The sequence below is a fragment of the Cygnus atratus genome, chromosome 1 (assembly GCF_013377495.2).
Source record: "Cygnus atratus isolate AKBS03 ecotype Queensland, Australia chromosome 1, CAtr_DNAZoo_HiC_assembly, whole genome shotgun sequence".
Taxonomy (NCBI): Eukaryota; Metazoa; Chordata; class Aves; order Anseriformes; family Anatidae; genus Cygnus; species Cygnus atratus.
In genome coordinates, this window is record NC_066362.1 from 64130109 (window position 1) to 64155699 (window position 25591).

A 25591-nucleotide genomic window follows, 5' to 3' on the forward strand; every position below is an offset into this window, starting at 1 on the left:
CTCTGGGTGACCTGCTCCAATGTTTTATCACTCTCACGGTGAAAAACATCTCTCCTTGTATGTAGTCAGAGTTTCCCATGTTCCTGCTTGTGTCCGTTGTCTCTCATCCTGTCACTGTGCACCTATGAGAAGAGTCTGGCTCTGGTTTCTCTGTGTCCTCCAACCAGGTACTTTCAGGCAGCAATGAAGTCACCCCAAGCCTTTTCTTCTCTAGGCCGCACACATGTGGCTCATTCAGCCTCTCCCCATGCAACATGTGCTCCAGCCCAGACCTTCTTAGTAGCTCTCCATTGGACTTTCTCCAGTATGTCCATGCCTTTCTTCCACTGGAGATCCCAGCACTGGACATTGCTCCAGATGTCGTCTCACAAATATCATATAAAAGGGAAATGTCTGTTCCCTGGACCCACTGACCCAGGACGTTGTTGGCCTTCTACACTGTGGTCAATGTGTTGTCTACCAGGATCCCCAGGGCCTTTTCTGCAGAGCTGCTGTACAGCCCATTGTCCCCCAACCTGTGCTGGTCCACGGGGTTATCCCACTCTGCGTGCAGGACATGAATTTGATTTTGCTGAACTTCATGATCTTTCTGTCAAACCTGGTACCTCTGAAAAGCAACCTTGCCTTACATTGTATTGCTGGGCTGTGGATGACACCCCACTTTGGTGTCATCCACATAGTACAGATGAAAACCAAAGGAGTGCATCTAAATTGTCTGAATTGGTTTAATCCCAGGGAGTGGAACGTGCTTAGAGATTTCCTTTCAGACAGGTGGTTACATACTACAAGCTCCCCATGGATTATCGTGTAAAGCCAAGTTGTTCAGAACAATTGTGGAGCCCTTACTGAGTTCTGTGTTTCTGACTTCAATGCAGTCAAACTAACTTCGCATTATAAAACAAATCTTGAAAATTAAAAAGTTCTCTAGAGCACTAATTCCTAGGTTACCGTTTCTGTTGTGAATGAAATTTGCTCCAGTGCCAATAGCCCACTCACAGCCCCGTGGATGAGCAGGCTTCTGCAGGATAGTTTAGGCTGATGCTTCTCAAACTGCAGGGCACTTGCAAAAATGTGCAAGGGATGCTCCAGTTGGAAAGAGCTATTTCTTGCATTCGGCTCGACCATGCTGATTGCGGAGGGCAGGCTGGAGGCTCGAGTGGAAGAGGGAATCAGAAGAGGGCATTGTAAGGCAAAGTAATTTGGGGAAAAATTGGATTAAGTGATCATGGACTCCTTGTGTCAGTTGAATTTGTTCCTCTCTCTGTCATGCTGAAGGTATATATTACCTAGTTTCTCCTGCTGCAGATCCCCAGTTTGTGGTAAATTAGTGTATCAGACTGTTCTCCCAACACTCGGTGTTCTCCCAGATTGCATGAGATTTATATAAGCTATGGCCTCGATGCTGCAAAGTGCTGAATATGTTGGCCTTGGTCCAGAAAAGCACTTCAGCCAGTAATTAATTTTCAACTTGCATACATAAAAGTTAAGTACGTGTTTAAGTGCTTGGCCAGAGCAGTCGGTATCTTGCAGGACTGAGCCCTCGGAGAAACCACTGGATCTGCTTTTTATAATATAATTCAGTCTGTCACATAAAAAGATGCCATAATCTTTCTCTTTCTACCCCCACTTTCAGGAGACAAACATTGTTCTTGGATCAAACGAAAAAAAAGGCCATTTAGAAAAAAAAAAAAAGAGTAATTAAGAGGACTGCCCCATGTTCCTAGTGCATGTTTGTGGTTAATGGGAACTTTTACTACTGCTGAGCGGATCACTTAATCCTTTTATTTCTGTAGCTGGCATTTCCTACATTTTTTTGCCAAACATCAATACCTTTATAAAGCAGTCATCTGTTTTTGATTTATAAAAATGTGTCATGAAACTCCAGCCAATGAATCCAAAAGTTTTATAAATTGACAAGCTAGCTAGTCTTTAATTAGTGTAGGGGAAAAGTGGTTCTTTATTTGTTTTTGCTTCATTCGTGTAATTTATATGGAGCACCACTGGAAGAAGAAAAAGACTAGCACAACTGTTTTTACTTAGCGTAATGGACAGGCAAAATATTCTTCAAGTTATATAACTAGAAAGGGAAAAAATCTGCAAAGCCACATATATTATCAGCTGAAATTTGCACCTTATAAACAAGATCTGGTTACTTGACCCTGTCACTCAGATGAAATCTAAGGCCAAAGCAGCAAGGTGTTCACATACTTTCTGTGTTCCACATGCCTTTGTTTCTTTTTGTAAGCCCTGCTATTCATACTCGTTTTATACCCAGCACAAAGAAAATGTTGTTCCAGTCCAACTAAGCATCATTAGATGTTTGCTCAGGAAACCTTCTCATTTTTCCAAAGAAAGGAATACAGAGCAATACTGGTGAAATTGTAGCTCAAATAAATAAACACAGATTTTTGTTCAGGAAAACTTTTCCTTTTTCCAAGGCAGTAAGTGCAGAGCAATGCTGGATAAAAGTCTATCTCATTAGCGTAGCCATCTCTCAACTTGATTTATTGATTTATTTTCAATGAAGAGAAATACTGAGAGTAGATTTGCAGTAGGACTGGAAAAGTTTACAAAATCAAACAGCTATCACGTAACAGACAGAGCTTGTAGCCCATGCTGATTGCCTAATAGAGCAAAATACATTTTGCTCTTCAGTGTGTGAGATTGAGGAATTCAGTATTTTGGGGGTGTTTTGTCTTTGCTGGGTTCATTGCGTAATGCTCAGTGTGAGCAGTCATCAGAACAGCAGACCAAACAGCAGGTTCATTAAAACCTATGTGCTCCCAGCTCCTGAGAGGAGCATAATGAAACCGAGATGCGAAGAGCAAAAATTCTCAGAATTTGCTGAGAAATGGGTTGCCCTGGTGAGCACATTTCCCACCCTGGCATGAGGTAGGATGAGTTCCTTCATCTCTACCAACGTGACTTCAATACTTGCGTGTCTTCTTTCCCCAGTGAGTGACCCGCTTGCTTCTCCCTGGCTCCTTACGGATGTAGCCAATTTCAGTCTTTCCTCCTTTGGGAAGGGAGAGGTGCTTTTACAGCAGGGATGGGAGAAAGAGCCCAGATTAGTTTAAAACAGCGTGCTCTGCTTGTGAGCACCAGAGCTGGAGAGGGGCAGTGCCTGTGCACATGTGCTTTGCACGCCTGCCATTGAAATAAAAAACGGGGAATCAGTGCAGTGACCCTGTGCATCAGAGGCATCAACATCCTCTATGGGGAAAAAGCATGGGCCAGCAAGCAAGCAATATTTAGCGTGTATTCAGTGACCAGAGTGCCAACCCTCTTTCACAGGGAGAGGCAGAGAGGTTCGGTATGGATCAGGAGATGCTGGGTGACGTGCACTGTGGAGAGGAGGCGCGAGTGAATTACTTAGTTTCATTGAAAAGAACAAGATAGAGTTTTTTACATCTCTTTAAAGTAGCTGATCAGTGTGTGACCTAAACATGCTGCTAAAGAACTTTTATTTCTTTTTTCCCCTCCCTCCCCGGCCTGCAGGTCCCAAGGGAAGAAGGAGGAGGCTGTAATGTTACTGAGGGACTCCATCAAATATGGCCCAGAATTCGCAGATGCTTACTCAAGCCTGGCCTCGCTGTTGGCTGAACAGGTAACGGGTATCATTCAAGGCTCTTGTTTCTCCTGCAGGGTGATGCCCTGATGTTGTAATTGCAATGCCTCCTTCACAGCCTGGAAGTGCTCTCAGCTCACATGCATGCAATGAAGTGCACAGGCCTGTCTGTGGCTATCTGGAGAGTTGTGCTGGGCTGCTTTAGAGATGACTTGTTCAGTATAGGAAGGAGGCAACTCGTTCTCAGTGAGTAATTACACCCATGTGGTGAGGCTCTGAGTTACATCACTGTTAAAGTTGAGTACATACCCTTTCTGCAGCTGCCCACATCTATATCAAAGTCTATCCATTGCACCTTGAATGCTATGGCAGCAGAATAGGTGAGTACTTCCCCCCCAGACACACAAACCCACATAGATAACCTTGAGATTTATAAGAAAGCCCTCCAAAGCTAGAAGAAGCCAGAAACAAGGTTTCTGCTTGGAATTTCTGCCTCTGAATTCTGCCCCTTGCATGTACCCATCAGGATAAAGTTCCTAATTACCACGGTAGATGATCATGTACTGGGGGTGGAAAGGCTCCCTTGCTTTATGTTGCTCTTAATGAGCAGCTGTTGGATATTTTATTTAACCTCATTGTTGGATATGTGCCCCCAGGCCTTATTTACTGCACAGGGCCCAGAATGTGCTCTGGAGGCGGGATTACTCATTTCCTCTTGGGCTTTTTTTTACCATGCTCATTACTTGGGGTGCTTGCCACTCACTGCAGTGAGGTAATTTATTTCTAGAAGGTCCCTGTGAGGTGAAATAGTGTCTCCGCAGAAGAAAAGGGAAATTGAGGCACAAAATTCTTGAGTTCAAAAGTACACATGAAGCGTGGGTGCCCATGTCAAGACCACGAAGCCCTGCTTTTCTGCAAGCATGCTGGAGATGAGGGATGCTGTGCATTGTTCCTGTGGACTGCAGCCACAACCACTGGCCCCATTCTGGCTCTGTGTGGGTGCATGGTGAGGTCCCCTGCACAACTCCAGCAAGCTTCTACTAAGCTTTTGAAAACTGTTTTTTTCTGTCCCCAGATTTTCAGATCTTAACTGTTCCATAGCATGGGATGCTAAAACTTTCTTAAATGAAAGCTTGCCAAAATGCAAATACAGACATAGCAATGGAATATCATCTTTCACTATTTTCCATTAGTCTGGTTAATTAAATCTTGTCTCTACAAGTAGATATATTTCAGCAAAACTATAAGCAAAGGTCTTGTTCTGGTTTAGGCTTCAATCGTGTAGACACTGCAAAATTCACCTGCGGTATATATGGGTTACTGAAAGATGTGCTATTTTATTTTCCCTTTTAATTGACTTTTAAACGTTTGAATATTACCAATATCAGCTGCAGGGACCTAGAAATACAGTATGTGAATTGAGAGAAGAACTTCTTTTAATGGAAACTGTATTTTGAATAAGCGCATCAATGAAGAGTCTCCTGCAGTTATAAGAAATGACTTGGCTGCAGTAATACCTGGTTTTAATATTAATTGAAATTATTATTTAGTTGTAAGATCAACAGAGCAATAAAACCACTATAGAGTCTCAAGGCCTTCTGCCCAAAGCCAATGCCATTAGTAAGTCCAGCAATAATTCATCTGCTTTTATGCATAGATTGTTCATCCTCTTGTGACTTGAGTAAGTGGTAGGGAAGAAAAGATAGTTTGTACAGTTTCCTCAGAAAATAACGATTTCCTGCAGGCTTTTAGCACGTTCTCATGTTCAGCCACAGCAGATGCCTACCTGATTGTGCACCTCCTCCTCACACACCCATCCTAGTGACCTCCGTAGGCGTCCTACAAATACTTGCTGCTGCCTGAGGCTGCGGGCTGCAGAATTCCACCCTAATGCTGTGTGCTTTCCGGAGGGGTACAGGCAGAAATTTTTGGCATCTCAAGCTCAGAGGATGATATATGTGCCAGAAGGGAGGAACGGGATTCTGTTTTTCAGTTTGGGGTTTTCCTTTTTGTCCAAGCAATAGTTTCCAAGTAGGGTAAAAGTTACAGATCTGGTTTTCCTTCTGATTGTGGCCCAGAGTTTGTCTTACAACTGTTTGGGTATCTGTGATGCCAGGCAATATGCAAGAAGTTACCACAGCGGGCTGCATGAACCCGTGGGTGCATAGTCCCAACCCGCTGCTGTGGGCAGGGACACCTCCCACCAGACCAGCTTCCCCAAAGCCCCATCCAGCCTGGCCTTGAACATCTCCAGGGACAAGTCATCAGGATTGCCTTGTGTTGGGATTGCCTTGGTCAATCCTGTACAGTATGATCCCCCGAACTTTACAGGCTATGATTCTAAAATACAGCTTATGGTGTCTTTCTGGCCATAGCTGTAAAACATACTGTAAGAGGCAACTCTCGTGCACCAGGGGCTTAGGGTGCTTCTCGGTGTGATTGCCCTTTTACCTCCTTGTGAGTTGATTCTGAAGTCAGAGCCCCATCTGGAAAAAAGAAAACACCTCCACGCTGTATAAAAGTTTGGCTCGTTTGTGCCTTTTATAAATGCTTTCCCATTGTACTGCTGTCTGCTTGATAGCGTAACTCAGTCGCAAGGTATTGTTGTTTTCCATGATCGTTTCAGTGGTACTAACATCAGAAATCAAATGTTTAATGTTTTTGCTTGCCAGTGCTGTGCCCCTTGTTGTAACTGTGGTTCCCCTGGGTTTACTCTGAGGCAGTGGAGCAGCACCTTCCCAGCTCTTGCAGCTTTATCACTTGTCTCATGCTACCTGATGGCTTTTTTCAGGCCCTAGTTTGTGGGTTCAAGGTTTTGGGTTTTTTGTTTTTTTACTTTTTGTTTTTTCTTTGGGAAGAATATCAGCCTGCCCTAAGAAAAAGAAACTTTTTAACCCTCTTAGCTGCAGCAGCAAGCCTACTCAGACGTACCCAGACTGAAATTCTGAGCCATGAAAAAAAAACACAAAACCAGACTTAAAAACCCTGGAGTTTAACTGAGAGATCCTCACATGCATAATTTTCTTAATATCATAAAAATCTCATACATTTTTTAAGCCAGTCTTCTGAATTCTGTGAGCTTGATGAATGTTTCATGAAGGTCTGGAAGCGGCATTATTAAGTGTTAACGAGAATCAAGCCTTGATGAACTTACAGCATTTCTCCTAAGAAGAAAGGCTGTGAGGGAGAAAGCTCTGGCACAAAAAAATGGGCCCACCCTTCTCAATTTCTGACTGCACTTAATGCAAGCACTTTGTTGGAGGAGTCATTCCAGACTTTGCTCTGAGCCCGAGGCATGCAGGGTCAGGGTGTTAGATGCCAAAAAGTGTTTTACGAACGCATGTGCAATGCAACCGTGACAAAAATGCTGAAAGTGCTTGATATCAGTGAGTGGGAATATTCTGACATGGGACACTGCTGCTGATCCAGTTTAACGTAGCCCTTTCTTGCTTAAAGATCGGGTTTATGATTGGTAAACAAAATGAAGACAACTGACATATATGCATACAAAGCCGTGTTCCTCTGCTGAAAAATAAAATTAGTGGAAAAGAAATCAATAGAGAAATTCTTGAAAATATACTTGTTAATGTCTGTCTGACGCACGTACTTTCTTAAGAGGTTGCTCTTCATTTTAGTCAATTCTGACAATCGCTCCACTTTTCCTGACCCTGCAGGATAATGATGTCAAATTCACATAAATATATCCAAAATGTCCAAACTTAATCACTTTTAAAAAATGTGTTTCTGTGTTTTATCACACCCTATCTTTTCTGCTGGCTGACCTTTATCATGTAAATGTGAAAGCACTTAACCATGACAAACCGTTTGCTTTCATCAACCATAGTCTTCCAGAGCTATTAATTCCAGCTTTCCAGTTCTGATATAAGAGGTGAGGAAGGAGTCCGTGCTTTTAAACAACTACAGACCACATGCTGCTGTCAGGTACACCCTTTAAATCCAGAGAAAGCCCAGTACGCAGTGGGATTTGCATGATGGGAGGAAAGGAGAGTTCACAGCTGGGCTGAAGAGCAGAACCAGCTCTGTTTTGCACAAAGACATGTCCCAGGCTCCCCAGAAAGTGTTTTCTCATGGCCTGCCTTGACAGCCAGTTGTGATCGTGCAGCTGAGGACACACAGTCCACTTGAGGCCAAGCTGCTTGGCACCTTCTTGTGGCCAGGCAGAGCTGGTCACAGGGAGCGTTGGTGGGGCAGGGAGTGAATGCCCCCCTCCCCCCTCGTTTCAGTGTGGATAAGCATGATGAGTTCTGCCTCGGTGGTGCCAGGCTTTCCTCAGCAGGAACCCAAATGATTGATCTGGCCTGGGAACTTTGGTAGGAGGTTGCGGGGTTTGTCACCATAGGACTGCTCTGCTCCACACAAGTGAAAGAACTGAAAAAAAAAAAAGCCATTGCTTCTGGAAGCTTAACTGGCACCCTGCTGCACCATGCTGGTCTCCATTGTGAACAACCTTCCTTCTGTCTGTACACCCCAACAGCAAAGCTCTGAGTTTAGAGGGGAGGAAAATCTCAATAACTGGTGCTAGTGAGCATGTGGATAGTTGGCACGTACTGTCTGGCTGGAGGGAAATGGAAACCTTATTAAGTTGCTATTTGATCCAAACAATATGCCTTATTTTTGTTTCAGGACCTGGCTGCCCATAGCTTAGGCTAGACAGATCACAGCCAGTGGGACACTTCCATAGGCAGGACATTCCCAAAGAAAAAATCTGCACTTTTAAAAAATGCTCAGCACCTACAAACCTCACTGAAATCTGTGCAAAATGTAAGGGCTCAGTGCATCTGAGAATCAGAGCAGTGGCATGTCCTATCAGTCCCAGTGAGCTACATCTCACACATTGACAACACCTGTTTTTCATCTGAAACTGTCAGGTTTTCCCCACTCTTTCATCACCCTCAATCCTCCTTCTGCTTCCCTCATTGCCCTGTGCAAGCTCCTCATCCCTCAGCTGTCACACACACCAAGCTTTCATTCCTTGTGTTTTCCATGCTGCTTAGGGAACGAAGAGCAGAGCTCCTGAGGGGGAAAGTTAGCCAGCAAGATGTTCATTAAACAAATAAATTAAAATATGTCAGCTCCCAAATGACAGATTCTTAACAGAACCAACATGACCCCTGTCGTTGTGCATTTCCCAGCTGGGTGTGTGCTAGCTGAAGCTCACTGACATTGCACACAAACCGCCCAACCTTTTCCAGCTGATATCTGTATTTCACAGGTAGTTCCAATTGTGAGCGTATGGGGGGAAAGCTGTCTGCATTGCTGCGGAGTGCCAGACAGCAAATATATTGCATCCATGCTACTGGGTAAAATTTTGGCTTCCAAGAATCCAGTGGCCACGGCCAGGTTCCCCTGGTAAGCAGCTTGGTGGGGCAAACTGGGGCCTGAGCTCCCCATGTGGGGAGGGAGGAAGGGCACCAGCAGTGCCAAAGTGAGCCTTACCACAAAATGCAGGTACCCAACAAATGGTGCTGATACCATTTCTGCCACAGCTAAGACATCTCCTTCTGTTTTAAGGAACGGCTGAAGGAAGCAGAGGAGGTCTACAAGGCTGGCATAGAGAACTGTCCAGAGAGCTCTGATCTGCATAACAACTACGGAGTTTTCTTGGTTGATACCGGTAAGTGACGTGGAACAGGGGATTTTCTCTCTCAGGCTTATTTGCTTTGGCTTGTTTTATTCAGCAGTACACTTCTAAAAGAGTGTCAAAAGCTTCCAGAGCGGTAGATGTGCCTCCACTGTAGCTTGGAAATAAATATCCCTGCTCTGCTGAGATGGCAGAGTGTGCTGAAATTTGTAGTCGCTGCGGTTAGTGTGCAGCAGTGGCATTCAGCCTGGATGTTTCCTACAGCGTTTCTCACCATATTCACACAGGCAGTTGTCCTCTTTTCAATTTGAGCTGGGCAGCACCCTGACAATCCTACTATTTCTTCAGGAAGGCACAGCAGCATCAAGTACAACCCCAGGCACACAAATGGATCATTATGGTCTTTGGAGCATTTGCAGCTCTTTGGTGACAAAGCAGCTCTTTGACTAAAGGTTGAGTGCCACTACTATAAAAATAAACATGGCTTTTAAATCACAATCATCTGTGAAAACAAAACCTAAGATACTATGGGGTGAATTGATTTCTCAGGAGCTCCATAATGACATACAAAGCCTTTCTTTTCTGGGCTCCTGGTTCCCATCCAACTTCCGTGGACTCAGGCACTTCCTGGCATCCAAATAACAGAAAAAAATGCCTCTGCAGTTGCCACCTTTTATTGACAGCTTTATAAGCAAGTCCAAGTCTGAACTGACAAACAGCTAGTGGAAACCAAGCTGCCCTCTGAAGTCTCTCCAGAACAGAGCTGTGACTTGATGAAGTATTGTAGGCTTAAAGTGTGTAGTTGCTGCCCTTTCTGCCCCTCTCACACTGTGCCCGGCTCCAGTGGTGCTTGGGAAGCAAGGATGATGGCAAAAAGTGGTGTCTGCTGGTGTGCAGCTGGCTGTCCTCACTCTGAGCCGACGCTCAGATGTCACTCCTCTGGACTACCAATGTGAAATAACCAGAAAGCCAAAATGAATATTTGTAATCCAAAAAGTTGTGGCATCAATGACAGAAATTGAGATTCTGAATTTGTGCCCTGGTAAAATTCAAATGTGCAAATAATAAAAACTCCTCAGTAATTTCACTCTGACATTGTACTTCTCTCTGCTTCCTGACCCAGATAAACTACCCTATTCCTACCAAAAATTTTGTTTCAAATGCAGTGCATTGTGCTTTCTTTTTTGCACTTGTGTGTCCTGCCAAAGTCCAAACTAACTTTTCCTGTTTTATTACTGTACTCCCCTACACACAAACAATAGAAAAACAAAAACCAAACAAACAAAAAAACCCACCACACTGATTTTCAAAACTAAAGGCCCTGATGTATAAATAACCTTCTTAGAGACATGACAAACCACAAAGGAACTGGCTTGCAGTGAGTCGCTCACAGACTGCATTCTTCCCCAGTGGGCACAGGGGGATCACCGTGAAGCACCACTCCAAATAACTCTCAGGATTTTGTGCAAGAGCCTCCAGTAAGTGTCAGCTCCGGAGAGCTGGATCTCTAGATAACTTGGCAGTGAATATAGACACTCAATGTGTCTCCCTTAGTGACGTGTATTACCCCTGCGTGTTGAACAGGGCTGGCACTGGCTGACCTTAAGGACTTAGGTGCTTGCCCAGCTGCTTGTTTTGGCATGTTCTGTACATGTGATTTTCCCAAACTTCCATCTGCTCAGCAGTAACAAGAGACAGAGTGTACAAACTAATTAAACCAGCACTGTAGCTGAAATTATAATATTTGCATTACAGAAATGTTGAGATTTTTAACCGTGCCCCATTAATTTATTTAGTAGTAAGCAGGCTCTGCCTGAGGAAAGCACTGCAAGATCCCTCTTGAGGAAAGACATTATTTAGGTAAATAAAAATATACTACTAGAAGTAGAACTTAAGTTGATGGATGAATGGTCTGGCACCTTTCTTCCATTCAAATTGAACATTGGCATTTCCTAAAAATACGGGCACTGGTGAATTATGATAGGCTTTCCAAGGCATTTGCACAGTCTCGTTTTGTGGTGTTTGGTGATGTCATGGACCGCAGGACCTTACCCAGGTAGAGGGTTTCTCACAGTGAAGCAGTGCCACCCAATGGCTCCTCTGAAACACAGAGACGGTGTCTACGTGCTCCAGAATGGGCATCCAGGCACTGTGGTCTTGGACTTACTGCGCCAAGGTGGGAATTAACTGTTACTGGTGGCTACTCCCATTCTTACTGCGCAGTGCATGAAGACTGAGCAGGGCCAGCAGCAGAGGTATAGGGAATATTCTCTGTTTTGAAATGGCTGGAGCTATTTGCAGCTCTCGTGGGGTCGTGGGGAATACTGGGTGGCTTGTTCTCCATGTCTCCGTTGACTGCTCACCCACGGCCAGTGGGCCAGGGTAGAAGGATGCTCTCCTGGGAGGTGGGACATGACCCCAGCCTGCACAGGGGTTACATCCCCCCTGCAGCATGATAGAGGGGTGCGTTCAGTCAGGAGCCTTTTTCTGCTGAATGTACTCAACTTACAAAAACCTACCCCGGCAAAGTCTATTTCTGAGGATTCTCTCCAAATATTGGAGCCTGTCAGCAGTTTTCCTTACACTTAATCTCTAGAAAGGCCAAGCTCTGACAACAACATCAGAGGTTCTTCAGTGGCTTGAGCAGGTTTTTAGTGCTATTCCCACTGTGCTCAAAGCTGCTCTGTCAGTGCTGTAGCAGTAACAGCTGTAATTCCTGCACAGCCCAGCCTCCTTTCTGGCACCCCGATCTGTGCTCACACTCCCCTGCCTCTGCCCATCAGCCATCCCGACCCCTGCTGCGTGCTGACATGCAGTTTGGGGTGGTCCTCTCCCTCTCAGGTGGCCAGAGGGATTGCTGCTGTGGGCACGCTCATCCTTCCCCAGGACCATAAAACTGTGGTGGCGTGAGTGTGCCACGCAGAGTGCAGAGCTTCTCTGCTCTGTCCTAGTGCAAGCCACACCTTGCTCATCTGCTTTGATTCATACATCACCTGGAAACATCTCTTCTCCCCAAATTTCTTTCTCAAAATGGTTCCCATGCATGCAGTAATAGCTGAAAGAAAACCCAGAGCATTGCTTCATGCTGAATTTGCCACAGGATTTTTCTGAGGCACCAGTTTAACAGCCTATTTGTTCTCCAGGGGCTCCAGAGAGAGCTGTGTCCCACTACAGGCAGGCCATCCGTCTGAGCCCAGCTCACCACGTCGCCATGGTAAACCTGGGCAGGCTTCACCGCTCTCTGGGTCAGAACAAAGAGGCTGAAGCGTGGTACAAGAGGTAAGAATTTGAGGTGGGAGGCAGAGGTTTCCCTTGTCCCTGCACACGACTTGCCTGTGCTAAAGAGCCCATGATACCCAAATCTACCAGTGCATGCTTGGGTTTTCCCACCCTTCTCCATCCATTTGAAATCAGATTTACTTCTGCTTATTTGGCTATTTTTTGGGGAATGCGTGGAACGAAAGCACTGACTCAGGCAGTGTTGACTTCCCTGGACCACTCCCAAGCCCCTAGGCAGGGCACGCTGCTACTTTAGGATGGGGAATGCTCTAACAGAAACATCAGTGGCTTGAGCAGCTTTGTAGTGCTATTCCCACTGTGCTCAAATCTGCTCTGTGAGTGCTGTACCGGTAACACTCCATCCCAGTGCAAGCCACACCTTGCTCATATGCTCTGATTCCCACATCACCTGGGAATCTCTCTTCTTCCCAAATTTCAGGGCACTGAAGGTATCCCGGAAAGCTGAAATCCTGTCCCCACTGGGGGCTCTGTATTATAACACGGGGCGATACGAAGAAGCTTTGCAGGTTTACAGAGAAGCAGCATCGCTGCAGCCTTCAAACAAAGAGATCCGACTGGCTCTGGTGAGTGCCGGATGAGCATGTCCACGCCAGGGCTTGGACGTTACCCAAGGCTCAGAGCTTGGCTCTCCCTCCACCCCAGCCACCCAGTGACTGTCCCTCCCACCCTACACCCTTCTCGTTTCTCCTCACCCCCTCCCAACCTCACACCCTGTGTCTCAGCCACTGCCTTTCTAGCTGAGCAGGACTGTGTACGGAGAAAATTTACCTGCCTCTTATTGCTAGGAAGTATCAGTGCTGTGCTGTTCCTATGGTCCTTCCATCTTGAGGTGCTGCTGAGCGGCTGGCTCTTATCAGCAGTCCCTGCCTTGTCAGAGAGCAGGAGCCTGTCACCAGTACTGTGTATTAGAGGGCTGAACTTTTTAAAATCATAACCTTTCATAATGTGACCCCATAGGCCCAGGTTTTAGCAATGATGGGGCGGACGAAGGAAGCTGAAAAGATGACAAACCATATACTCAATGAAGATGTGGAATGTCTGGAGTGCTACCGCCTTCTGTCAGCCATCTTCAGCAAGCAGGAACACTATGCTAAGGTACTGTGGTCACAGGGTGTCCTTGTCCAGAGGGCTCACATACAGAGCTCAGGTAGAATTTTACATTCCATCTCTCCAGAGGTGTCATGTGTCTTAGCACACACCCAGGAGATTTTTTTTTCCCACTAAAACCTTCTGTTTATCTAAGTAATGGTACTAAAGCCAAGCACTGTAGTTTTCAGGGGTTGTGAGCACTTACTGCTCATGCTGCTGTCAGACCCACTGCCCGTCAGCCACAGGCATCTGAAACACCCATTTCCACGATAACAGCGTGGGGCAAATAAGGGAAGGAGGATGATGACATATTGCTCCTTGGGTTTCTGTACTGGGAGGCCTTAGTGGTGGGGAGACCTGAGAAGGTGAAAGGTGCAGAATACAGTGATACAATGACCTCTTGCTTTTTCACAGGCACTTGAAGCTATAGATAAAGCTCTTCAGCTAAAACCAAAGGATCCAAAAATCTTATCAGAGCTCTTCTTCACAAAAGGAAACCAGCTAAGAGAACAGAATCGCCTTGACGAGGCTTTTGAGGTATGACTGCTCTAAGCCCTATGGATAGTTTTATAGGTTAAAAGATAGAATTAACTCATTGCATCTGGTCCATGGTGCACACACCCTGCCTGTTGGCTTTGGGTGCTCATCAGTGGTACAGCTAAAGCTATGGAGCAACCAACTTTGCCAGAGTTAGTTTCAGTTTTTTTCCTCAATAGAGGACTTCTTTCTACCATTCACAAATACTCCTTTTTCATTCAAGTGTGGAAATACAGCTCCCTGTTCTGAGAGGTTAAGTATGGGGTCATGGTTGGACTACGGAAGAGCCTAGGTCTTGTTGCACTGACCAGACCCTTGGTCCATCCTGCCTCAGCCCCTCTCACTAGCAACGGCCAGCTCCAAGATGGCTCAGCTAAAAGCACAGAGACCTGTGAGAGCCCACCATATCTCACCTTATTAACTAATAGCTTGCAGATTGGCTTATCCTGTGGAGCAAGAGGCTTGATAGCTCAGAAATTATGTTAGTGCTGAATAATAGCACAGAAAATTATGTTATTGGGACAGATCTGACTATTCTCAATATCCCTAGAGATGTCTAATCGTGGTTTGAATCCTTTCCTGTGTGACACCATAAAAATGGTGCTGTTTGTCAGAGTCCACAAGGTACTTGTTGCTTCTTCTCCCATGTACAGTGGCAGAAGCAATGGGGAGGAATAGTGCTGCCCTCAGGTCCGGGTGGAACTTGTGTGCTGGCAGCTGTATCGTAGTCTGCAGCCAGCTCCGAATTAAAGCCTTGCGGATAAGGAGCACCACAGCCCTGACATGGCTTGTGGGTGGCAGACACCTGCCCAGGGAAATGACCTGGATGTGCAGCAGACCCCAGAGGTGCAGGGCAGCAAGGATAGGGTCACAGTGATTGGTGTGGCTCCTCATGCAGCTGTATGGACACGGAGAACCCGCGAGATGAGCTCCACAGTGAAGCAGTATGTCACCTCTACTGCAAAGACACTGCAATTTAGCATGTGCACTGTGTATGAGAAGAATTTGAAATTATATTTTAAAGGTATTTAGAGGGAGAGGAAACTTAGTTTCTGGTTTTAGAAACTGTTTTTGTTTGAAGACCAAGACTCTTAACCTAAAAATGTTTTGTATTTATGTAGAGCTATAAACGGGCCGTAGAGCTCAACCCAGACCAAGCACAGGCCTGGATGAATATGGGAGGCATTGAGCACATCAAGGTACGACAATATTGTTTTTCCTTAATCTGTCAGTTACCGGGACTACTACTCAGGACAGAGAGCTAAACTTGCTTCAGACTGCCAAGAGCTGCAGCTCTGGTCAGGTTTATGACCAGTATGAGTTCCCAAGAGTTTTGGATATTTTATCCAAAAAGGAGGAAAGTCTATTCCACGCCAGATAAATTTTCCCAGTCAGGTTGCTCGGAAATACGTAATGTAAATTCCATATTTTTAAGAGGGCAGGCTACAAGGAACAACCTGCCCATCTCTAAAGTTTTCCTACATGAATTGTTGACCTGCCTTAGATAAATGTCACTGTGAGTCAACCTTTAATATTCCTTTCTACCTAATAAATTTAATAAAGATGTCTAGTGCAGAATGCTGTCATAAAATTATGGAAATAGACAGGTAGCCCTGTGGCTTCTTATCTTTTTGAATACTTTAGGATATCATTATGATTTGGGTCCTAAGGAGTCACATTGTGTGACTTCCTCAGGGTATCCTGTCTCTGAGTAAAATTAACTCTTCTGATACAATATAATATAAAAATGTAAACCTACTTTGTGCCATATGTGTTGGTTTGAATTTACACTAACAGTACTTGGTGACCCATTTCATAATGAAGAAGTATTCCCATTATTTAATAATGTCAAGTTTTATAAACATTTTTCTCTTCATAGTATGGTCTTCACCACTGCCAAGCAATGAACTTTTGATGTCAGGGAATGTAAATGAGATCTATCACTCATTTTCTTTGTAGGGAAACTACATCACTGCGCGTGCCTACTATGAGACAGCTTTGCAGCTGGTTCCAAACAGCAAGTTGCTGAAGGAGAATCTGGCCAAATTGGATCGCTTAGAAAAACGGTTTCAGGAAGTCCAGGAGAAAGATCAGACATAGCATTCAGTCACACCAGTGGAAAGAATCTCGTGCTCCTTGGCGAAGAATGCGGTGGAAGCCTATTGCTTGAAGTGATGCTGAAGGAACTTTGACAGGACTCAGAATTATGGAAGGCAAATTTTGAATGCATGCTTGTTTGACCAAAGTTACAGGAGGCACTCAGTTCCTGCGGGACATGCTGGAGAACAAATGAAAACCTTCCTTTATTCAAGATTTATGTTTAGGCTGAACCCATTTTAATCACACCAGGAGTGTGGGTGGGACATAAAACTCCAATATCATGGTTATCACTGGGGAAGCCATGGGGACAAAGCACTCATTCATTGCAGTGGGGTGAAGTAGCGTCTCCTGTTACTCAAACAGTCTCACCTTGTCCACAGAAAGTACCGCTGATGGGCTTCGTTGCAAGTGTTGCCAGATCCATCTGAGCCAGGAAAGATTGTCCTAATGGTCACATAAAAAGTTTTTAAGGGGTTGATGGTGAGGAAAAGGTGGCCATTCATACAGCTCTAAATGTGATTTGAAAATGATTCTAAAGAAAGGGAAAATAGTATCTGAATATCACCCTAGTAGGATAATTGTACAAGTAGGACAAAAGATCCTTTGAGCGAAAACCTCAGCTGAATGTTTTACTCGTAAGATAGTCATTTGGTAATAATTCCGGTTCATGATATCAATATTGTCAAAAATCATGTGGCTTTACCCTTTTCTCTCTCCCTGCAGGCCAAATAATTATAACTCTGAGAAAAATGGAAGTATCTAAAGGCAGTGGGAAACTCTAGGATTACTTGTCTTCCTGTCCAGTCTCCAGTAAAACAAAACAAGACAAAAAACAACTAATTGATTGGTGTAGGAGGTAAAGCAAAGCTACAGAGAGATTAGGGATGATTTGGTAGGCTGGGAAGGTACTAAGGAGGATTTTTATGGGTGTGCAGGGACCAAGCCCACTCATTATGGTGATAACACTGACAAAACACTTTGTCAAAGTGTTCTCACCCCCTCCCACAAAAGATACAGAAAATGAGCTATAGCTGATCAGTCATAAATCTATATTTTTAAAAACTGAAGTGGGAAAACAAGTTCTCTTCAGAATTGGGGCTTTTATTTTTGAGCTTTATTTATTTAACTTATAGTCAAGTAATTAATATATTGTCTCTGGTTTACACGAATTGGGCAGTGTCATTCACAGCTGGCCACATGGCTGGCCATTGGGACTTGCATTTTCTGAAGTTAGCAAAATGCAGCAGCACAAAGGTGTGCTTGCATAATTCCCCCGATGCTATTTCTAAAGCAAATGGCTGTGGAGCACATTGGACCAAACTCATCATAGTAACAACACTTCTGGTGTTTCCACCAGAGTTTGTACCCGTTTACAGAAAGTGTGAATGGTTGGTGAGGTCGTGTTTGGTGCCTCTGCTTTTGCGTCTGGACATCAGGGTAGGTTATCAGTTGGTTCCCCTTACAGCAGGCAACTGCTGAAACACTTAGTGTATGGAGCTTGGCTGTGCCCAGTCCCTGCAGAAGAGCAGCCTAGGGTTTGGCGTTACTAATCAGAGAGTTCAGATTAAGAACGCGATGCCTTGAGGCACATCTGCCAGGAAAAGCCCACGTGGCAGTGACCCATGGGGCACCCAGGTGCAGTTGGTGCTGGCCGTGGCACCTTGGCAAGCTCTGAATTAATTCACTGTGTGATGGGACACTGCGCTGGGGGCTCTGCTGGCTTCATTTAAAAATCTCAGTGTCTTGCTGCTGCTGTTGATCAAATTTTTGACATATGGCAGCTGCGTTTGGTGCTGAGAGGGAGTCCACGCTGGCAAAGACATCTGCTCTGCCAGAGCCTGGGTGCCAGCTGAAGCCATGGTGAGGCTGGACTTGTGGGGTACCAGTCCCTCCAGCCACATAAGGCCAAGGCCCAGGAGATCGGCCAGTGCGGGCAGCTGGGCAGGGGCTGGCTTCTCAGGGTCGTGGGAAGGAGAGAACTTTCATGGGGGAAGGTGCTGACAGATTTCTGGGCTTTTTCCCTTCAAACCAGCTTCATTAATTCCAAGGGAGCAGCTGGGACCAAGACAATTCTTTTCCTGGTGGATTTTCCCTTCTCTCTTTCAGCTGCCTACTTTCCTTTTGGTGGCTGAGGGTGGGTTTGAGGACTTGGGGCTGGATCAGCAGCTCTTGTCCTGTTGCACAACTTTTAAAGCTGTAGGCTTACTGACCCAACATTTCTGCAGGTTCCCAGTGCACGCGCTCCACGGGGCGCCTTGCATGGAGCAGCTTTTCACAGCCCAAACACTGCCAGACTGGCCAGGAGGAGATGGGGTCCCACCAGCAGAGCCCTGTGGGATACTGTGTGGTTAGGGCAGATATGTCTCATTTAAAAAGTGTATCAGCTATAAAGTTCGTCTCATAAAGATATATTAAATAAATACTATATATTCTACAAGCCACACAGCAGTGTGGCTTTAAATTGTGGCCGATTACACATATTTTTTCAAATATAAAAGAAGTTGTATTTTTTATAGCAATGCTTTGTGAGGGGGGGTGACTTGGTTTTGTGCTTTTAACTTTGGCTTAAAGCTTCGTTTGTCTTTCCTGAGAGACCTGGTACAAATAATTGTCTCGTTCTTGTCCTAGAAAACAATCAAAGCCATCTTGGCCTCAGAAACCTGGCACACGTGTATGATCAAACTTTGGGTGCCCGCTCCCAGATCCTGGGAAAGGATTACCATTTTTGTAATGCTGTCTTACTTGCAGAATAATGTAGAAAGATGATACCATCCTTCCAGTGAGGGACGCAGTTTGATTGGAAGGCATGTCATATATTCATCCGCTCTCCTGAAATAGGCTGATAACGTATCCATGTAGGATAATCCCAGCTGAACTGGGTTATGTTTATATGATGAAAGGCTCACTCTCCACATTTTTGAGCTGGGTCTATGGTAGTTGTGTAGAGAGGAGTGCTCATTAATGAACTCTGTGTTCCTGAACCAGCACTTTATACCCCAGCTATGCAGGATGATGGTCTGTGAGTTGGCAGAGTATTTGGAGAATGATTCAGGCCATGAGCTACCAAAGCAGTTAAACCGTTGTGAAGTTTTGATCTGACTCCCTGTCTCATTGGTTTCTGTGCTAAAATGCTGTGTTTGTTCAGGACATTAATCTTGTGAAAGATTTATTGTAGGTAAAGCAGAGCAATGGAATATAATATGAAACGGGTTACCTCCACCAAAAGGGAATACTATTGTGAAAGATAAATAGAGCAACTTACCTTGTGATAAACTGGATATTATCCAAATTAATCATAGGAAATATCCTCTTCCTCTAGCATTGCGTGGCTCATAAAATAATCAATTATAAATACATTGTTTTCTGCCAACTGCACTGCACGGTTAGCAAAGATTACAAATTAATAAATGGCTGAAGCTCTCCATAGTGGAGGAGAGTTCATTCTTTGTGTAAGTTGCATTGGCTAAACTTCAATGCTCACCAATATTAAAGTGGAGAATTAACTCAAAATTGGTTAGACAGGGCTCCTGTGTACTCACTGTGCATTTTAATCCTAAATGAAAAACATAGTAATTGTGTTGTGTTTTTCCTTTCCCCATGAATAACATTTTCAGCTGATGGATTTTGTTTTATTTTTATTGCTTATTTAAGGTCCAGCATTCTTTTCTTCCATTCCTTTTCCATCCCTCAGGATAAATGATGCGGGGTGGGGTTGGGTGTATTTTCTATCTGTCATAGACTGCTTGGACTAGATTTTCCTAAAAATGTACAGGCAACTTGTCTTGGCCAAACAGTAAGTGAATGCAGTGGAAATGACCTTAATTCCAGAGACCTCAATGAGGATGAGGTGTGTGTGCATGCACGTGGGTGTAAGAAGTCTAAGTCAAAAAATGCAAAATAAAGAGCCTAACTTGCAGGGGTGACTGGACACCCTTTAAACTATTTAAAAACACATCTCAAGCTCTCAGAAGTTATGGAAACCAGGGCAAAGATGGTGTATAATATTTGGTTAAGGAAGGTAATTGTCATTCCAATTTTAATGATTAGGCCATTTAGAATATAAGTATATGATTTTTTGCCCCATTTGTCCTGCAGACCAGCAAAACAATTGGTATGTGCTTAAGTCTCCTAAAACTGTATGTGCATTAAATTGACCAAGTGCTCAATTTCAATTTTTCATATATTGAAATTATGTACAATCTTTAGAAAAAATTAGCTCTTACGAGTTTTTTTCACCAACTTTCAGTCTCATGCAGCAATTTCAAAATGCACCACTTTGTTTTCACGTACATTTAAACCCAGCAGCAGCAGCAAAACTATATATATACATATAAAAAAAAGTAAAAATAAAAAAACAAAAAAGAAAAAAGGAAAAAAAAAAAGGAAAATGTGCTTGGCATTCACTAGTGTTTCAGTGTGGCAAAGTTGCTTCAGATAATCTCAATAACTTTGTGCAAAAGCTCATTGCCATGTTTGTACTGACTTGCTGAAATTTTTCTTCTGGAAAATACCCCCGGTGGTATCCTCTGTAAAAGTTACGGCTTCCACAACTGTATTACTGTAGAAATCTCTGCCTGAACTGGATGTCACACCGCGTGTTCCTATCATGTGGGAGTTGTTTGCATTGGCTGTTGTTCATATGGTTCTTATTTCTGTATCTAATTTTTTTAATCAGTTGTGCATATCTTTTTAAAAATTAAGAAAACAGCCCACGGATTACAAATCTTTCAAAAATAAATTCACACTTAGCAGCAGTTGGATGTATGTCAGTGGTACAGGAATTTGCAAAGTCTTTGCTTTTTTCACTGTGGGATTTATGGCTAGATTTCACATAAAGGAGTTATGCTTGAAGTCTTTGCAAAAGAAAATGTATGTAAATGTCTATTTTATATAAAAAGTAAGAAAAGTATGTGGCGTGTCTGGTTTTATTCTGTTGGCTGTGAGGTCAGTCTGTTCCTTAGGACCAGCCATGAGAAGTTCTTCTGGAGGTGGAAAGGCCTAAGTTTCTTACTCCTGCTGCCTTACATTTTAGTCCTCAAAGAGTCCAACTGATTGCTCACATAGGAGCAACTATACAGCGTGTGTATTTGAGTCTGGCCATATAAAAATATTAGAGCAAGCATTTTTTGGAGCCTGAACATGATGGGGGCTGATGCTTGCACATTGTCTTGATGACTTGGACTTGTTATGCTCATATAAGCTCCTCGTGTTGGGCTTTATACATCTGTCGGAAATGTATCAAACAAAGTTAAGCCTGTAGACTGTAAAGAGAAAAAAAGAACAGAAAGGAAAAAGAAACTCATTTTGTTCTAATTCCTTTCTTCCTGGCAGCTGTCCCTAGGTGCTCCTGCATGCTTCCCCGGGGCTTGGGTTCTCTCAGGGGATACATGATGTTGATGAACACATCTCTTGGAAATGGACCAGGAAGAAAATTGAAAGCCCTGACCACAAGCCATAGTGTTTCCTGACATCCTGGTGTGTGCAAAGCCCTCTATAGCGTGAAGGTGAATTGCACACTCACTTTGAAGACAGCCTGTACACCCTGGAGTTCTCCCAGATCCAGGCAGTGCAGGATTTTATAACAGCTTGCTACCCAGTGCCCCCCTGCCCAGGTTCTCCTTTGTTCAGGTGGATGCTTGTTATGCTGCAGAAATGAGATGTACCACCAGCTCATAGCCCTGATCCTTCCCTGTGGAGCAGCGTGTAGATTGTCTCTCTCCAGAACAAGGAATACAGCATGGTGGTAACATCTCCCTCTGCTGCTTGCAGAAATAGTTGGCCATCGCTTTTACTACCTGAGGAGAGGAGGCTCCTGCTGCCTGCTGGCCTGCAGGGCTGGCAGTGCCCTGTGGGGACAGTGGCCCAGGCAGCAGGGGGCAGGCAGGGCCGTGCAGCCCCCAGACAGCTCAGCAGCTCCTGCAGTGGGTTGGAGCCACTCGTACTGCTGTGGGTGACCATGGGGCCCTGCGTGCCTGGAGGCACCGCAGCACCCTGGGGCTCTGCAGTTCCTGGCCTAAGAATAAAAGGCAGCTCTGTGCCTTGTTTGCTCTTGCAACATGTGGATAGTGGTCCTCCCCGTAAAAAAGATCAGGTTTCATGCTTATGGCAGCTACCTGAAGCCTCTCTGTAAGCCCCAAAGACAAGAAGCTGCTGGATGTTTCAGACAGCTCACCTGAAGCCTTCTGGGTTAGGAGAGGTAAACACACCACCATGCCTTACAAACACAGCCATCAGACCCACGTTTCCTGACACCTGCACTGCTCTGCTCGGCCCTGCAGGTGCACTCCTCCCATCCGGCCTGGGTGAGGAGGCAGGGAGCCCATGGGGTGAGGATCCTGGCTGCATCACCCTTGCCTGCACCAACTGTCCCCTGCAAAACCAAGTGAGATTTGCTTCAAACTACAAGGGCTGAGGCAACTCCAGGGCTGGTGATGATGGTGAGGGAGATGTTGGACCCTGACACTGTCCCTGGTGGTCCACCACAAACAGGAGAGTCCAGGGCGCTGGTGACCTCCAGTGAGACATAGCTGGAGAGCCTCTAAACCCACCTGGTTTGCAGCCTCACCTGCCAAAACTGACTGGCCCCCTCAGCTATTAAAGGGGCTTGTTAATTTGGGGAGGGGGAGACCCTGTTGTCTGGTAGAGCACAGCCTGGGCTCAAGGCTCTGGCATCAGGCACTTCCCCTGGGCCTTCCCCTGGGCCATGGTAGGAACAGGGCTCCTTTTGCTGCTGGTGGCATTTCTTGCTCAGTGTGGTGAGTCCTGTGCGTGGGCTGGGGGACAGGGACTGCAGGGAGTCTGCCACAGTGTGGGGCTATAGCAGTGAGCCTGTGTGATGTGCTTCTGTACCAAATAAGTGAATGTACCCAGTCAATTTTCATAAACCCTCTCGGAGCTTGGTGTGCTCACCTCTGGTCGGTGGCTTTGGACTGCTGGGACCGGAAGCTTTTCTTACCCTCTACATCTAGGTGGTGCTTGCTGTGCTCCCCCTTTTGGTTGCGGCAGCAAGGGAACCTTTCCCCATGCAGGCTGCTCAGCTGTGGTGTGGCCCTTTTGGCTGGGAAAGGACAAGCAATAGCTTGGTCCTGCTGAGTTTGCTAACTGGTGGCCCTGGGGCAGTCTGGTCAGAGAAGCGTCTAGGAGAGCACTGAACAGCAGCATGTTCTCAAACCCTTCTTAGCTGTCCTCATGGAGTGGCTAGCATATTTATATTTCTTTGTCTGCTCCCACGTAAAAAAATTATTTCAGGAATGCTTTTAGGTAAGAGGGGAAAATAAGCGCAGGGCAGGCTGTGAAGGGGGTCATGCTGGGGAGAAAAAATGGTGATCTTCAAGTAATTTTCTCCTAGTAATGAAGCTAGTGCTAAAAAGATCTGCCCAGCTGGAGCAGGAAATAGGAAAGTGAACTAACTGCTATTCCTCCCATCCTGGTCCAATATGATGCTGATCCTTCTGTTGCTAATGTTGTTTATTTCCCCCCCCCCCCGCCCTGATCCAAGGGAAGAGTGTTTTCTCCATCATTTACCTCCCTGATAAAGTCTATTATTTTCTACTTCAGCAGTAGTCTTGCTGCTATAGCAATAATCACCACAGTCTCTTGTTGGGAAAGCCAGTCAGCAGCAGGGGCTAGGGAGAGCTTGGTCCAGGTCAATGGCTTAGAAAATTGTATCTGATTTTGTGACTGAGCTTTCTGTGGTAATAAATGCTCTGAGGCCAACTGTGGAGGCTGAGAAGTGACATGGGAATACGATAAAATGTTGTATAAAAAGGCAGGGGGAGAGAGGCTGGGCTGGATGCAGCAGCAAAGAGCTCCAAGCCCCTCCAGAGCTGTGGTACACCAGGAGTTGTGTGAGGATCACCACAGCCTTGTGGTGTGAGTGCCCACGGCTGCTGCTGAGGTGGCTCTGTGGGTAGAGGAAAAAGATGCGGGCTCCTTGGTTCACTGACGCTCAGGTAGGGTGGTGTGAGAGCTTGGTAGGCTCTCTAGTGCCTGCCATCCTGGTGGGAAGGTTAAGCAAGTAGCCTTCAAGACTACACAAAGGACACATGGCCAAAGTGAAAGGGAGGGCTGGAGGGGCGGCATTGTGGTAGGTAGTAACACTTTGGATCCAGGCCCACCCTGCTGGTGACTCCAGTGAGCTACTCCAGGCTCTTGCCAGGGCAGGCATGGTGCAATACCTCCCAAATCATGAGCAGTATGTTGTTTATGTTTGAATGGCTGAGAAAAGAACTTGCCTCCTGGCTTGGGAGGGGCAGGGGACCCCTCCTATTGGCTTGTTACCACAAGAAACACATGGGACAGGAGTGGTCAACAGCGTGTTTTTGCCGGGTGCAGGCAGAGGCCAGGTGAAGGGTGTGGAGGAAGAGCTGCCATCCCCTCCTCAGCAAAGGAGCCAGAAGCCTGAAGCTATCCCTCTTCCAAAACCACCCAGCCTGCAGCAGCAGACCTCAGGTACAAACATCTAGAGTCAGTTCCTTCTCTTTGTGCCCCAAGTGTTCATGGTGGCCCCTTGGGTGAGACCTGTGCTGTGATGACCGTGTTCTGCATGGAAGGAGTGCTCCCCATCCTCCTCCACCCAGCCGGTGGGCTGGGCAGTGTGCATGTTACACCCAACTGGGTGAGGAGTGCTGTTTTTTCCCTTCATGCTTCTTCCCAGGAACCCTAAGGGATTGCCACACATCTATCTCCAACTGCACAGTTCAATGAAGCATCTAAAACTTAATCAGACCCAGCCAACCCTGGCTGGCCTCAGCTCTAAGTCAAACTTTCCCTGGGCTCCTTGTCCACATTTCTAAGGCGCGGTTGGTGCCAAAAGCAACGTGGGAAAGCTTTGTCTCCTTGCAATCTGTTTCAGACAGAAGCCAAGACTGAGCGCTGGGCCAGCTCGATTCAGAGATGAGATCTTTCATGATGACTTTAGTTGCTCTGGTTAAGCGCTGCAGGGCACTGCTTAGATGTGGAAGCTTTGAAATAATCAGCTTTGAATAAAGTCAGGCAACATCATTATAATCTGTTGCACTTGTTACTTATTTTTTTAAGTCCCAGTTGCATTTTGTTAAGCATAACTAGACTACTGGATGAGATCTAATTTTGCTTTTCTATGACTGTGCACACATTGAGAAAGCAGCTCGCAGGATACCTCAGTTTTGCACACATCAGCTTCTCATCAAGAAATGCAGTTTGTGTGTTTTCATTTACCTCCATATAATTGCCTTCAGCTTGAAGCTCAGACTGGAGTCAGAAAAACTGTGACACCTGGGATTTGTGCCCTGTTAATTCCCCACCTGCCAGAAGGGTTTGAGGTGACACAATTGAGCATGTGGGGGCTGCCTCACTGCAAAGCACTCTTGTTTCTGTCCTCACTGCAGGTCTGAAATGTGGAGTTCGTCCCATTG

The 25591-nt window shown here is 45.4% G+C and overlaps 2 protein-coding genes across 2 annotated transcripts in view; both read left to right on the top strand.

Annotated features, from left to right (window-relative positions):
• The window catches only part of TMTC1 (transmembrane O-mannosyltransferase targeting cadherins 1), a 151239-nt gene extending 130134 nt beyond the window's left edge, over positions 1–21105 (top strand). The window contains exons 13-20 of the mRNA XM_035550707.2: positions 3499–3607; positions 9101–9203; positions 12314–12449; positions 12889–13033; positions 13428–13565; positions 13974–14096; positions 15218–15295; positions 16056–21105. Coding sequence (XP_035406600.1) covers positions 3499–3607; positions 9101–9203; positions 12314–12449; positions 12889–13033; positions 13428–13565; positions 13974–14096; positions 15218–15295; positions 16056–16196 — 973 coding nt within the window. The 3' untranslated portion in view covers positions 16197–21105. The remainder of the gene's footprint in view (positions 1–3498; positions 3608–9100; positions 9204–12313; positions 12450–12888; positions 13034–13427; positions 13566–13973; positions 14097–15217; positions 15296–16055) is intronic.
• Positions 21106–24694: 3589 nt separating this feature from the next.
• Positions 24695–25591, top strand: part of OVCH1 (ovochymase 1) — a 29367-nt gene continuing 28470 nt past the window's right edge. Inside the window, 1 exon segment of the mRNA XM_050709798.1 lies at positions 24695–24709. Coding sequence (XP_050565755.1) covers positions 24695–24709 — 15 coding nt within the window.